At 28.6% G+C, this 17,137-nt stretch overlaps 1 protein-coding gene across 1 annotated transcript in view; it reads left to right on the forward strand.

Moving 5' to 3' along the window:
- Positions 1 to 17,137, forward strand: part of LOC107449160 (proto-oncogene tyrosine-protein kinase receptor Ret) — a 184,806-nt gene that overhangs the window by 73,757 nt on the left and 93,912 nt on the right. The window contains exon 3 of the mRNA XM_087165636.1: positions 9,310 to 9,579. Within this exon, the coding sequence (XP_087021762.1) occupies positions 9,310 to 9,579 (270 nt within the window). The remainder of the gene's footprint in view (positions 1 to 9,309; positions 9,580 to 17,137) is intronic.

Raw genomic sequence — 17,137 nt, forward strand, 5'->3', positions numbered from 1 at the left:
AATAGGCACATATGCTCAGGACTCACAAAATGTTAATGAGGCAAACAAAACAGATTTGAATAGGAAAATGCGAAGTTGCCAATGAAAATATCGAAAATGAAATAAAGGTGACATAAAAACTATTGAAAATCACTGCAGCCATATGAGGAAAATAAACGTAAAATGTATTTTTAAGTTCTAGGGGTGCTGAGTTAACTCTTTTTGCTCTCGTATCTTTCACCTCCTATGCTCACTATATCTCTCGGCTGCTATTATTTTTCTATTTTTCATAAATCTTTAATTTACTTACCAATTTTTCGTTGGCAATTTTGCTTTTTCTTTTTCTTATTTGTTCTGTTTTCTTCATTCACTACTGGTGAGTCGTGAAAAGATCGCCTACTTTTGAGCCCTCGAAACATGTCAATTTCTTCAAACTTTATAATTTTTTAAGCAAATGACGTTTTCTGGAACCCGAAGTGAACTGATAGTTAAGACACGGCTCCCAGCAGATCACAGATGTTAAGCATCATTGGCTGTGGTCAGTGTGTGGGTGGATGATCACTTGGATCAGTCTGCGAAGGGTCCGAGGGTGTGTTCCTCATTAAACTGTTCTACCGTAAAGTGCTTGACTTCGGGCGCAGGTCATCGGGCGACCGAAGAGGGGGTGCCCTCCCCTCTGCAGAGGATCAAAATTGTGATGGCAGGTCTTCGATCATCTTCAGGGATGTTTCCCAGACCGTCGCCAATAACCCATCAGCTCTAGTGCGACGCAAATGAACTACAACTGCATTATCAAGTAAAACATTCCCACTGCTATGAGAAAAAATTAAGAATTCCGCATCCGGCTTGCACTGACCACAGTGCTGACGTGAAATATCCTCAGTGTTAGACGGATCATGGGTTAAAGTCCTCTTGCCGTAAGGCTAACTGTGAGAGGTTCTCGTGGTTTTCCTCTCCATGTAACGTAAATGCGGGTTAGTTCCATCAAAAAGTAGTCCACGAAGGCAAATTTCTCCCTATACTTGATCCAGGAGTTCCCTTGTCTTCTGGATTGGGTTCAAAATTATTCTGTGGAGTTGAACATTAGTAGTCGTAAACCCATAAAAAATTGGATCGGTTGTTCAACGACGGTTATAAAATAAAGTAAAACTGTATTAGTTTAGTTCACTGTTGTAATTATCTGTTTATATACTAATAAAAGCATTTGCTCTGGAATAGTTATACACTCCTCTTTAATTATATGCGCTTGCGTTTTTGCTATCCTAATTTTTCTTCTTTTCCACAATTCCTATCTTTAAGTAAAGAGTTGATATTTTACTCATCAAAATGAATCTTTTATGCAAATGTTTTTACAATAATCACAGTGTATAAAACTTGCAGGGTTCTTTATTCCATTTAAAGTATATGTAACACTAAGTATAAAGTATGAAATATATGAATTACATTGTTTGAAATGATGATTAAGATACAGAGTATGTAATTCGTAGTAAAAATGAATTAATTTACTACCAGTCACCTGAATTGAATCGCACTTTAAATGACAGGATAATTAAAGTGTGCTAATTACACATTTCAGGGAATTCCCAAGATTTTGAGCGAAAATTAAACCTTAAAAGGAGAATTAATTTCCAATTCTTGGAAAGCTACGTTTCTAAACCTCGATGCTATCCCAATAAACAGCTTCTACACTTTACAGTCAATATTGATCGCAAATACTTGTTAACTATAAGTTAATTTAAGTGCCCCGGACGATAAGTAAATAACGAGTGTAAAATATATGCAATTTTAACAACACAGATTCAAATAAATCACTAGATTCACTAAAGAAATCAAATTATTATTATTAATGTTATAAATTTTTCATTAAAATTTGATGAAAAAAAAGTTAACGAAAAACCTGTTTTCAGAGAACGCAATTTCAGATTTGCAAATGCTTAATTTCATCTGTTCATTTTTAAATACAAAATGATTTGCATATTATGAGGCTTAACTTTTTATTTATAATGCTGTAAATATAGCCAAAAATTGATACAAGTGGTAAAAAATTGTACGTCCTAAATTGTCGTCGTTTGGAGGGATGAAAAAATGGAACATTAACGTGCATCTATTTAGACTTAAAAGGTTCTGTTTCCAAAGTAGAAGTATGTTTTAATTGAATGAGACAAATTTCAGATCTGATAAATGATTTAGAAGTTAATAAGGATTTTATGCTCAAAAAAAACTTTTTTTTTTACTTTTACCTATTTAAAAATGCGGCCCTGCCATCTGAACAGGTTAGCCAACGTTTCCAGTGTATTTTTTCCTCTGATTCCATTACTACTGAAAACGAGTTAACAGTATGACTAATGCAAAATTTGCAAATAATTAGAGCATAAAAAATTGCACCTTACATGTACAGATAATTAAAACAATGAAAAAAAGCGTTGCAATAAATTAAAATGCGTACTTATGTCTTTTTACACAAGAAAAATAAAATCAGTAAAATAAAAAAATATATTTTCATGATATAAAACAAATCAAAATATTCTAAAATATTCAATTTCATTATTGAATATTTTTGAAACGAAACGTCTTTTTACTTAAAAAAAAATCAAAATGCTTTAAATTGTATTACCATAACAACAAAAAAACATGCATTAGATTTTTAAAAAAATTAAAAACAAACTAACCCAAAACTTAATTGAAAAAATAATCGCTTAATTTTACGCTTAAATACTTGGATTATATATATATATATATATATATATATATATATATATATATATATATATATATATATATATATATGTTGTTGTTCATTTACGTCGTTCTAGAGCTGCACAATGGGCTATTGGCGGCGGTCTGGGAAACATCCCTCCTGAGGATGATCCGACGACATGCCATCACAATTTTGATCCTCTGCAGAGGGGAGGGCACCCCCGCTTGGGTAGCCTGACGACCTGCAAGCGAAGTCGAGTACTTTACGGTAGAACAGTTTAACGATGACCAATACCGCACACCCTCTGTTCTTACGCAGGCTGATTCAAGTGGTCACGGACCCACACACTAACCACCCGCACACTGATGCTTGACTTCGGTGATCTGCTGGGAACCGTGTCTTAACGATCTGCGGGACGATATACACATACACACACACGCATGTATATATATATATACACAAAATAAGAAGATTATGCGTGAAAGAAAAACAGGAAAAGGAAAAGAGGAATCGATCATTTCTCTATTCTGAGAAGTTTCGGATGATGTTTTGTATTTCTCGTCCATCAATTTCTTTCAATGTGCAGAAACTGAAAGAATAGTTTAAACTTTGAATTCAGACTCGGGAAAAACATCTATATTGTCGACTTTTCTCCATTCCTCATGCTTTAATACCGAAGTCAAAAATTCGAAATAAATCTATGCTTTTATATAGATATTTCTTGAATTTTCTTTTATTCCATTGTATGTTGGAGCATTGGTATTTGACAAATTATAAGTTTAAGCTAAGAAGGAGAGCGTCAAAAATAGCATACGTTGATAGAAAGCGTTTATTTTAAGTTTTCTTTTTATTTATTATTTGTTCGCGCTTTGATGCTCTTTAAGAAATCGATACTCATATTTCACGAAATTTTCTTTGTTTTTGACGAATCCCTTCCCTGGTATATGAGCCAAACGAACATACAGCTTTTCAATCACGGTTATAAAATAAAATAATTCTTTCTTAATTTTGTGCACTAAAATTTTTATTAGTTACCAAAAATTTAAAAGCTTATGCAGGATTTGAAAAGCACACAAAAAATATAAATATTTTCAGCGATGCATTAAAAGATGTTGAATGAAAACACGCAGGTGAAATTAGTACAAAAATTAATAATATTTATATTAAAAAAACAATAAAAAATGTTGATGTTTTCTTGAAAGATCATGTGCGACTTAAAGAAATAAATAATTAATTTCTAATTTTATTTCCTAACAAAAAAAAAAGTACAACTTTTATTAGAAGTCACTTCTCCAAACTTTCCATTTTTTGGCCCTCCCTAAAATGTATGGGTCTTTAATACTTTTAATGCCTTGAGCTCTGGAAATAGAGCGCTAGTGTACAATAAGGTGATAACCATGTAACAATAAGGTGGATGGCTGGTCGAAACGAATTCCACTCCTGTCTCTCGCCGACTATAGTGATGACGTAAAATATCATCGATATCCTCAATGGTAGAAAAATCATGGATCAGAGTCTCCTCGCCGTCTGGCTATCCGAGGGAAGTTTTTGTGGTTTTGCTCTCCATGTAACGCAAATGCGGGTTTGTGACTTTAAAAAAATCTCTCTAAGAAGGTAAATGTCAACCAATACTTGATTCGGGAGTACCCTTCTCATTTGGATTGGGTTCCAAATTATAAGGATAGTTTCTTGAATATTGGTAGCTATAAACTCAAAATTGGATCAACAATTCACCGATTGTTATAAAATAAAAAAAATAAAATGTTAATATTTTATCCAAATTAAAGTCCACTATCTTTATAAATACCTTGAGCTCAGGGAATATATTGATTGAAGATTGATCGATTTTCAAACATTCAACTATGGAAAAAGATTATTTCGAATAAAGAAATTTAGCTTACCTAAATATTTGATTTTAAATGGAGATAATATAATTATAAATGATACGACTAATATAATTATAAATGATAATTATATTATATTAATTATATTAGGAGGTAATATAATTATAAAAGATGAGCAAATATAATTATATTACGATACGACTGTGATTATTGTGATTAGTTTCAGTATCATCATAATGCTGAAATAATAACATCGTCAAAATATTTCTCTCTTAATGCTTAAAAATGAAACCAAGTTTTTAATACTTAATTGAAAAATAATGTTGGTTTTGTTGAAAAAAACGTATTTAGTTTGAGTTCAGCCTTCTAATTTTGAAATAAATAAATATATAAATAAATAGATAAACAAATAAATGAATAAAAGGTTTAAAGCAAATGCATAAAAATATGTTTCTTAAACTGTCAAGAATTAATATTTATTTTCTTTCTTTCTTAATATTGTAAAAAAATTAATTGTAATAATTGTTGAAATAGTCCTGTAGAAGTTGTATTTTGTCGTAATGAATTAAAAAATTTAAATGCTGAAAATTGAATAAAAGCAATAATTAAATACAAAAATTTTCAATTTTGATTAAGATGAAACTGATCAAGTTAGTTTAATAAACACAGATTAATGACTTAAAAACATTAATTTTATAATCATTAACAAGTTTAACAAAACTCAAGAAAACTTCTATTTGTCAAAAAAACTATTTTTAAATTCTGAAAAAGCTGTATATAAATAATGAAAGCTTAAGCTAAAACATAAAATAAGCTTTGAATGATGTTCCAAGAAAAATAGATTTGGCGAATATGCTGTTGTATTTCGAAAAAATGCTTTGTAAGCTTTGATTTATTGTTTTAAATGAGAGAAAGACTTGAAAAGAACTTACAATGGTTTGCCAACAATAACAGCATGTTTTTCAAGGAATTTAAACTTCAAGGTTATTTTTTGGATTGCAAACTAAACATAGTTTATTCAAATTGTTGCCCATTTCTTCTGAAAATTTTTGCTTTCATAACAAACTAGTAACTCGCGCAGTAACAATGTTAAGTTTTACAATTTTTTAGGGAATTATATATATATATATACACTCATGGACAAAAAAATTAGCGCACCAAGATGGAGTCGTCAAAATGAAACGAATAAACGATATAACGAAATATATATATGTATATATATATATCAGGGCTCGAAAAAACTCAGAAATTTTACTCGTCCCACAGGACGGCTTATCCAACAATGTACCCGTCCTCCTTTGAAACTAACCCGTAGTTTCTAAATAAATAAAAATATAATTTTCTCTTATTTATTACAAACATTTATATAAATTGCTCTATGAATTAGTAGTTAATAGGTTTACAAATACTAGAATTACAATATACAGTAATAAAAGAAATGCTAGGTAACTAATAGTAGCCTAGTACTTCTTTTATGAAATAATTTAAATGACAAAGGTCAATTTATCCGAGGGTACTGCTTTTTTTAAATGAATCAAATATGACGTTTGCCAGTTCCACAATCAAGCCAATGATTTACAGAGGTTTCAGCACAGAAATCTGTAAGAGGTTTTCCATTTAGGTAGATGTTCATAATTGCGTTTAACGCTTCTTGTTTAAGACCAGTACGTAATGTGTTTTTTTGTAAGTTCATTGCTGAAAAGCCCCTTTCAACAGCTGCAGTATTCCCAGACAGAGAAAACATCAATTCCACCATGCGCAGTATGCTGTATTTCTAGATTAGAGGGTAATTTTAGAAGTGAGGAGCTAGACTCTTGTAAGATAATAAAAATTGAAAATGTATCACGAACATTAACGGGAAAATGGCCGTCCTCGCGGACGTCAGATTCGAAAAATTCGTTGTCCGCAGGGAATTTTTGACCACCGAGGACGGGCGGACGGGTGGTTCTTCGAGCCCTGATATATATATATATATATATATATATATATATATATATATATATATATATATATATATATATATATATATATATATATATATATATATATATATATATATATATATATATATATATATATATATATATATATATATATATATATATATATATATATATATATATATATATATATATATATATATATATATATATATATATATATATATATATATATTAAAGAATTATTTTAATAGTTAACGGGCAAGTTTGGAAGTTCCTTTGATTAAGCTTGAGAAAATATGGCATCGCATAGCAGACGAATGAATTTTTCCCTTTTTGATTACGTTCTATTAGATAAAAAAAATTCTTCTTTCAAGCAATCACCCAATTCCTTTCCTAATTCTAAATTCCCGCATATTATAGCAGATATAGATATAGATATAAAGAGATACAGATATAGATATATTGCGTATGTATTATATATTATTTATATATATTATATATATAAATTGCAGTTGACATTCGACATTGAAGCTTAATTATAAATTTAATAAAAAATCATTGGTATTCGACACACTAACGAAAATGAACAAATGCGAAGAATTTCGTTAATTATTTGTACGCACGGAATCACACTTAAATGTCAAGGTCAGGATCACAGGGGCATGCATTTATGTCCGAAAATAGTCGTATTTTTATTTCTTTTTCGAGGGACAGAAAAGTTTTAAGCGTGTTTTTCAAACGTAATGGTAATTGCTTATAACGAAATCGCATGATATACGAGAGCTTAGTTTCTTGCTTTTTAAATTGGAGTCAAAGTTATCGGAAAATTGAAATATGCTTAGTAATTTAGCATGGTTACTGAAACTAGACTATTTAAAGTAAATTTGTTCATTATGACATTATTTGTTTGCACTACACTTACGAATGTATTTTGGAAGTCTTACATTTTTTTTAAATTATTCAGGTACAGTGCCTCACAAACCAGAAAAAAACACGAATCATTCTGAATAACTTTTGATCCAATGATCAGATTGTCATGTACAAGGACTCAATCTTAATGGTACACTTAGGTTACCTCAAATATGATAATAAATTAGTACATGCGATATTTTTGACCAGAATAATTAGTTAAGGGGATATTTTATTAGTGCAGACGATACAGACAAAAATACAGCTGCTCTGATTGAAGATATTTTTTATGGATGGATTTGGAATCCTGATACTCAAAATAGGATAGGAAACCAGCCGCAATCAAGAAAATATCGAGAATATGATATACATATATAAATAGATACTAGGGCATAATAAATAAATACAGAAAGGATAAAAAGAAAAAAGAAAGAGAAAAATTAAGAAAAACAATAGCGCATTTATTAAAATATATATATATATATATATATATATATATATATATATATATATATATATATATATATATATATATATATATATATATAGATAGATATATATATATATATATATATATTAGATTACGGATATATAGATAGCCGCAATCTTAACAAAACTATATCTTTGGTCAGGAGGGCAGACTTGTATTAGGTATGCGACTTCTTTAAAACTCGATTTGTTCGCGAATTATTCGACAAATTTCATTCAAGTTTCGTATTCTCTCATTTCAAATGACATTCTTTTGAAGGATTTAAAAATTTGCACACCATACAGTTCAATTTTTTGACTGTTATTAAATAAAATCATAAAAAATAATAAATATTTATTAAAAATACTTTTTTAGCAGAAAATTATCTTTATATAAATGAATTGTATAATTGTATCCAAATTTTCTTGTTTCGCTTAAGAAGCTCTTTAGATATGACAAAATATGAAAGACGTAAATTAACATAAGGGGTCTACACTTTCGTTGCTCCTAATCGGACTTTTGAAAACATATATTTGGGATTGCGGCCTCCGCATCACCCATATTTTGAGGATCAGAAATCCAAATATTTAGAAAGAAAGTTATGTTTATTCAGAGAAAGTACGCTGTTGTGTGCAATTTAGTAACTTAAAACATCCTCTTCGCTAAATAATTAGCATCCTCTCATGAACCATTATGATTGAGTCCTAGTACGCGAAAATAAGATCTTAGATCAAGAGTTATTTAGATTCTTTCTTTTTCTTTGAGCCCTGAATTTTGTAAAAACCCTTAACCTCTAAGAACCCCTTGATTGAAAATTGGCTGTTGCGAGAATTTTTTTTTCTTTTTTTTTTAAGCGTTTTTTCAAGCTTCAATGAAAAAGAAAAATTATAATTGAAAACTGAGTTTTATGCTTATAATTTGATGCTAAAGATGCTTATCTTAAAAATTTGGTAATAATATTTTTTATTACAACTTGCGAAGTAATATGAAAAGAAAATTTTTATTACAAAGCTTTTCTTGTTTCTTTCTCTTAGAAATAGACTATTATATCATAAATTGATGCTTTCAGAAAATTCAAATTAATTATTTTTGTAAAGCTATAGCAATATAAAAACAGTTAAAACTGCTACTTTTAATAATTAATAACAAACTGTTTATTTAACTCTCGAGAGTCTTTAATAGTTATAGGACTTTCACGCTACCTTATTTTAAGTGAATAATGGAATATTCTTATTTTGTTTTTTTCATTTGAATGTTTTATATTGAATCTAATTACCAAACTTTAAATTTATGATTCTAAAATTTTCTACAGAAAGGAACTAAACGATTTCGCCATTAAGTCACCTATTTTAAACATCACCGTTTATAATTAGCCTCATTGCATAGTATATTGATATTACATCGTCCTTTACCCATAGTAATTTACAGTTCATATTAGTACTAAATTCATTTATTTTCTTGTTTCAGGTAAAGAGAAATATCATATCACTGTCAACATCACCGTATCAGGAGAAACTAAGTCTACTGGAGTGACAAAAAAAGCGGAAGTTCTTCTCACTCTTTCAGGAATCATGAAAACGTTTTGCCAACCATCTGAGCGCTCTTGCTTCATGAATTCTAATTCCAAATACAACCTTCCAGAAGAAATCCAAGTAAAGACAGTGTTCGATCATTTGCAAAATCCGAGTTATTTCAAGTTTTGCCCAAGCTCCACTGTAGTATATAGTGTTGTAGAAGGTAAAATGATTTAATTTCATTCTTCTTTTTTAAATTTTCTCGTAGTTTTGAGATTTTCATGTAATCAACAAGTACATAAATTCTTATGAGTATGTGATTTGGGTTTAAGCCTCGATCAATTCAATTTATGATGGTTTTGCGTCAATTTTTATTTTAAATACACACAATTTTTGTCTTATAAATATTTGCTTCGAGCAATATGCTCATGTTGCCTAACACTTGTTCAGCTCAGAGTATTGAAATTTTATTGGTAGAGGTCACCTGATCGTGTTTTAAGAACGAATTTACGTCAGATTAATGTTTGGTTTTAAGTTACAATTAGCAATTATAAGACTTTTGATGCTTTTTCTTCTGTTAATGCAAGTATGGGTTCGTTCCATTGCAAAAACTCACTGCGATAGCTACTTTAATGATTGACGAAGAAGCTTCCTTGTCTTCTGAGATGTTATTGGTGGGTATGTGAAAAGGGTGGTTATTACCTCAAATACACTACTTAGATAGGCTGCTAATCGATGGTGGTGAAGAAAAATAAGATATTCATTGCAGAAAAAAATGAAAAATACTATATCTAGGCATTGGTCTACAGAGAATTTTCCCTATTTTTGTAAAACTTCTGAAAATTACATGAGTTTATTTCAAAACTAAAATCTAAAACTATATCAAGTAAAACTTTAGTTTTATTTTTGAATTTCATTTGTTTTCAGCTCCCTTAAAATCAAAATAATAAATCTTTCTCCAAACGAAAAAAAAAATTTTTTTTTCGTTTCTTTTTTTGGTGATGTGTACAATTTAATTAAGACAGAAAAATTTTAAATGTTGCAAAATGATGCAAACAGTTGTAGGTATAATTAAGTGATGCAAACAGTTGTGGATATAAATAAATGAGGCAGATAGTTATAAATATAAATTGAAAAAATACTGCGCGTATCGGAGCAGTCATTCAACAGCATAGGAAATTGCTAATGATAAAAACAATTAAATTTTGCTTTGGAAAATGTGGGTAAATTATTCGATTCATTACTAATTCCATCGAAATAGCCTCTGACTACAAAGATGTTACATTTTTAAAGCAACAGATTCAATACTAAGGCAAAGAGTTTGGAAATCCTTATTAGGAGTTCAATAATGCGAATCACTTCTCGTTACAAGGTTAATTACGTTCTAATGTTAAAAGAATCCAACGGGTCTTAAAGAAAGGCCTTAATTAGCCTTTTAATTTTATGTTTGACAAGCATTACTTCTAAAATTATAAATTAAAAGTATACTTTAAATATTTATTAAATATTTGAGCTTAAAAACTACAATGACACCATTCCAATGATTCATTCCACGCTAAAAACTGTACAACAAATAGTAACGCAATAGTAATACAACAAATAGTAATACAACAATAGTATCAAAATAATTTTTTTTCTAGAGCTATAAAAATTTAAAAAAATTTCAAACGTAGGATGAAATAGGACTAAATATATTATTTTGTATTGATTTTTAAATGAAATATTATAAACCTTTTTACGTAAATTTTGATTAAAAAAATCACACATAGGCCGTAGTTTTCAATTCAAATCATAGCTAGCATTATGCAAAATCTATATACAAAGTTTCAAAAAATTGAATTATAAACTTTTGCAATGTGTATTAGCGTTAAGAAATTCTGTTAAAATCAATGTTTTCAGAAATTATTTTAAAATGCAAAAAAAAAAGAAAAGGAAATGCTGGTAAAATGTAATAAATGTAAGAAAATTGTTACAGTAAAAAAAAAATTTTATTTAAAAATTACTTTCTGATAAAGAATTATATTTGTTTTAAGCATACATTTGTTTTATGCACCAAGAAAATATTACTATACTTTAAGCTTAGTAAAACGTTATAGTTTCGCTTTCAGGTATTTAATTCTTGTTTCAGTTTCGTCTGTCAGCATATTTAAAACCCAATATAACTTCCTTTCTAAAATTCAGAACATAAATTTAAAAGGTTTTGGAAAAGCTGATGAACTAAAGTTTAAATGCAGTTAAGAAAAAAAATCGAAATTTTCTAAAAATTTTAAATTTTCATCCAGTGCGATAACTTAGACATTGAAAATAGTGTAAGTTAACGTAAGCATATACCTACTGTTTATAGTTTGAGTTTCCTTCTACTTAATTATACTTAATTAAGTAGTTAAGTAGATTATACTTAATTAAGTTAAGTTAGTTATACTTAAGTAGATATACTTAATTACACAAATTAATTTATAAACAAATCCATCCAAAAATGCTAATCGCAAAAGTTTCTTTTTGAAAGATAAAAAAGCATAAAAAGAGAATTACAAAAATCTGTCTCATAACAAATAGACTAAAAAAAAATTTCTAGCAAAATTTATATAAATGATATACTTATATCAAAAGGCAACTTAATTTTAAATTTGTAAATTTTGTAAAAGATTAAGAATCATAAATTTAAAGCAAGTGATAACAAATTGTATACCATCTGTTCCTATTTTACATTAAGCTTTTAAGCTCACTTTAGATAAAAACTAAAGTGAATTGCGTATCCATGGCAACAAAGTGACTGAAATATTCTGATTGAATTATAACTCTTTTTTATACAGCATTTTGCCTCGTATGAGATTACTTTTACCTGTACATAAAGCCTTTAGAGTTGACATAAAATGTTTAGAAAATATTACTTCATTGGATGATATAAAAATAAAAAAAAACTTATCCTCCCTTTTACCTTTACTAATACGATTTGCTACATATTATTTTACTTCATTTTATAACTCTAAGAGAATCCAATTATTTAGACAGTTTTATTAATCTGCGTTATTCATGTACAAATAATTTCAAATCTTGTTTATATTTTGAAGGCTAATCCAAAATAATGAAAATAGGAATAATAAGGAAAGAATTTAAATAGTTTAAAATGAATTTAAAAACCAAAGTAATATTAAAAATAATTCCAGTACTTGAAATTCAATATGAATTTAAAGAAATAATGGATTCCCTGTAATATTGTACTAATTTTGGCAACAGTTAGTTTTTTTAAGCTTTCTGAAGTATTGAAATTTCTATAAAATTCTTCATATAATATCAATAGCTAAAAATATTTAAAATCAATTGTAAAAAACAAATTCCTTTAACCCCTTAACCTTTAACCTTTAATTAATTCCTTCAAATTCCATTTAAGGTAAAGAAACATTTTTCATTGTTCTACAAAAATTACGAAAATTTTAAAAGTTGCTTAAAATTACTTCAAACGAACGATTTTAACAAAATAATTTAAATTCGAATTTCATAAAGAAGAATTTTTTAATGAGAGTTAAATATGTAGATGTTCTGCTGGAAATGTAAAAAACGCTAAGTATTTTAAATTATTCGAAAACTTTTTTTGGATCATTTTGACTTGCAGTGTAAAGACAATTCTTTTTCTTCATAATAAAGATTTAAAAAGTATTGGTCTAGTTGAAAATAGTAACAATTTCCTTTGAAAAGAATAATTTACAGGTTAACTGTAGTAAAAGTATACTTGGAATGTAACCTTTAATCTTATAACCATTAGGAAATATTCCGTGACAGCCATTTATAAGAATAATTTACTGTCATAATCTTTTGAGAAAAAAAAATATGTTAGCCGTCAATAATTTTTAGGTACCTTCGCGTGCAAGTAAAGTTGTGTTCTGTAAAATATTTTATTCATAGTTGTAAAATAATATATTCTAATATTATTCTGTAAAAATGTAATTTGAGAGTAAGACTTTTTTTTTCCTTGACCATATTTGATGGTATTATTTTTTTAACGTCATGTAAAGATTTCCGTGCGAAATTTTATAACTGTAACTGTTACAAAAATATATATAACTTAAGCAGGAACTATAAAAATAGAGGAAAGTTCTGGAACATAAAAAAACTTATAATTTGAAAAATACTTGCATACACTCTGTTAAATCATCATTTGTTTAGAAATTTCTTAACAGACATTTAATATATATGACAGATTATTATTTTTTGTCACTTGTTGCAATTTAGAAAATTTTTATGTTCAAAATATTACAAAAGTGTACAAAGTATTGGAAATATAGTAATCTAAGTTTTCAAAGGTGACGTTTTTAAATCAAATTCCTCAATAATATTGTTTCCAGATAGGTTATTTACAAGTTTCAGAATTTTCTGTGTATTGTAGCACAATACTCAGAAGCATTTTAGTGCCTGCTTAAAATTGCACATAAAACACTCTTAATAACAATTTAAACATGGATTATCATTATATCTACTCAAGCTAAATTTATAATTTTAGCCCATGTTGTTTCGCTCTTTATGTGTTTTCATCCTTTATTGTTTAGTATATTTCGTGAATGAATCAGTCTTATTTCTACCATATTCGTAAGTGCATGATTCTTTGATACATTCTTTCAGCTTCATTATTCACTTTTTTTTTGTATCTCCGAGAATTTAAACATCTTTTATTTAATTTTTTTTAGTTCCATTCTTCTTTGTTTTGATCTATTCGACAGTCAATATTTTTAAAAATGTTCTATGTTAAGTTTTATTTTTTGCTGTATCGAGTTAGTCACGGATTTATCATTCTTTGATTAGCTCTATTTCCGATTTTACGCTTCGTTGCTTTTTTAAAATTTTTTTTAGCCTTTCTTTAAAGTTTTCTCTTCTTTTAAAATCAAGGGTATATGACAGCAAAGTAAATATAGTTCCATACATTTTGTTACGGACTACATTAAAATTGCCTTTAAGGAAACAGAAATATGGTTCAGAGTATAATTAATTAACTACCAACTTTGTTAGTTAAGTAATAAAGTTTAAGAAGAGGTTTTAACAAAAAAAAGAAAAAAAAATTCTATTGAAAAATTTTGCGAAACGAAAATTAGTGTTCAATTTTCTTGACTTCTTGACCTCCAAAACTTGTGGTAGAAATGAAGTTAAAGTACAAAATTTTACGCAAAGATGAACTAAAATCTTGCTCGCCAAATTTTTTGCGAGTATTTCGTTATTTGTAACAAAAATAAAGCTTACAACAACAATGTCTGGTTTTTGATTAAAGAGCAGTATTTAAATTTTAGTGAAAACCTGTAGGATGCGATCATAATAATTTTTTTAGTATTTACTGTCATCCACTTTTCAATTAATAATTTTCCCAAATTCCATTTATGATTTTTTACTGATCTGGGGACTAAAACTATTTTCTAATTTTTATTCCATTTTATTTTCTTCTAAATCTCCATATGAAAAATGAGAACCGGGTTCGAATCCCAGTGATTGCTGGTCGATACGAATTCAGTACCCGGCTCGCACCGACCACAGTGCTGACGTAAAATATCCTCAGTGGTAGACGGAGCATGGGTTAGAGTTTTCTTGCCGTCGAGCTAACAGCGAGAGGATTTCGGAGTTTTCATCTCCATGTAGCGCAAATACGAGTTAGTTCCATAAAAAAGTTCACCACTAAGCAAATTTCTCCCAATACTTGACCAAGGAGTTCACTTGTTTTCTGGATCGGGTTCAAAATTACAAAGCTACAGAGTTGAACGTTGGTAGTCTTAAACCCAAAATTGGGTCAGCTGTTCAACGACGGTTATAAAATAAAATTAATTTTGGTATGATCTCAACTTAGAAACAATGCCATTGTCAAGATTATTTTGTACCATTGGTAAAGATGATCCCATTATATTATTTATAACATCAGAAGTAAATTCTTAATGTATTGAAAAACATTCTCTAGACTCAATTTATCATATCTCATTCATAGTGGAACTAATTCATTTCCACAAGAATTATTCGAATCTCTCTTTCCCTGTTTTTCCGCAATTCATACAATTACTATTCGCAAAAAACTTATTCTTTAAATATAATTCATTATTTAACCACTTGATTTATAAATAGTGTCTTGACAAGGCCAAAGTTTATGACCCAAATGACCCTCTAAGGAAATTATTACCATCAATTTCATCTATTATATGTATTTAAAATATATGCACTGCGATATTTTATACAAAAAGAAAAAAAAAATCCTCACTGATAATTGAGCTATTTCGGGCACTAATGATCCATCACTATTTGCGCTACCATGCGCACTTCCAACTCCAGATGAATGGTCCCATCTCTTAAATATTTATGTGGCTGCTGGGCGTTATCAAGGGGGGAACCAAGTATAAATGTTTGAATCGACTCAGATATCAATCGAGTAGTAAGAAAAGGAATAGATATAAACGTTGTTTATTCTTTTTTTTCCGGATATGGCTCTCCGGTTACCGAATATAGAGTATTGATCAATCAGATAGCAGACGACTTCTGCAGTTTATTGAATTTTCGGTATTCAGTCTCTGGATTGAGTCCAAGATTAGATTCGCCTTCTGGGATTAGATTTTAAGATGTTTTTCCGTGTTTTGTCTTGAAGTTTTAAAAGGGGGATAGTTTTTTGATGTTTTCTTTTGAACGCTAAGAAATATTGGGATGTTTCGTTGAAAGTGTAAATAGAGATATAAATTGATATATGCTTCGCACTTTTCAAAAGAAATTTCAAGGTTGTTTTTACTTATTAGTTTCTCAAAATTTATGAGTTTATTATGAAGCGACAGTTTCTATGAATTTCTACTTTCTTTTTAAAAATGTTCTATATAATATTTGTAAAAAATTCATTCATCCTCATAAATGTTTTTCAATTTCGTAATTTTTTCCCCATTTAATTCATCAATTTATGTTTATATTTTTTATGCTATAATTTAATTTTTCAATTTGAACTTAATTGTAACCGTTTGTATTCAGGCTTTCTCATTACCTAAATAAAACCTACTAGACAACTCTTTCCAGCAAGGGCGCAAACTAGCAAAAGCAAACTATTCATTTACGTTTAGACACTTAAAAACGTGTTTCAGTCGCGTTGGAATAAGACAATTCATATTTGCGACTTTAACTTAATTGATACCTTAATGTAAAGAGCATTTCCTTAACGGATGATTGGGATGTCTTTTTGATGGGTAAAAACTAACATTTACTTACATACACGATGTACTAGGTCATATTAAAACTTCTAAGCTGGTAATAATTAGAAATGATTTGCAGCCTAGGAGAGACAAATTGGTAACTTGTGCCTTTGAAATTATTAAATTCAACGCAATGATTACTTTTAAATGAAATAATATTTATTTCAAACTCTTTACTTTAAATTTCTTCCTTGATTTTATTGTCATAATGAGAATAGCGATAAATAGTGATTATTAAGAACATCTCTAAAATAGGAAAATATATAAATCAATTAGAATCAAAATCTCATACGATTTCGCGTAAATTAAAAGTTAATTAATGCTTTCTAAACATAACGAGTAATATATATTTCACTTTAAAGCAAAAATATCATTTCATAAATGAACCATAACCTCGTTTTTTAAACTTCAACTCAAAAGAAAAAATAATTATACCAAGAGAATTATTTAATCATATACCAAAACAAACTCGCTTGGGATACGTACGAGTACTTTGGAATAAAAAGTAAAAAATAACTGGTTTGGCCGGCAACAATGGCTTTGATTGTTTATTGTGATTATCACTACGTCTTTTGTGTCGTCAATGAA

The sequence above is a fragment of the Parasteatoda tepidariorum genome, chromosome 6 (genome assembly GCF_982258835.1).
Source record: "Parasteatoda tepidariorum strain Cologne lab strain chromosome 6, Ptep-v5.0, whole genome shotgun sequence".
Taxonomy (NCBI): domain Eukaryota; kingdom Metazoa; phylum Arthropoda; class Arachnida; order Araneae; family Theridiidae; genus Parasteatoda; species Parasteatoda tepidariorum.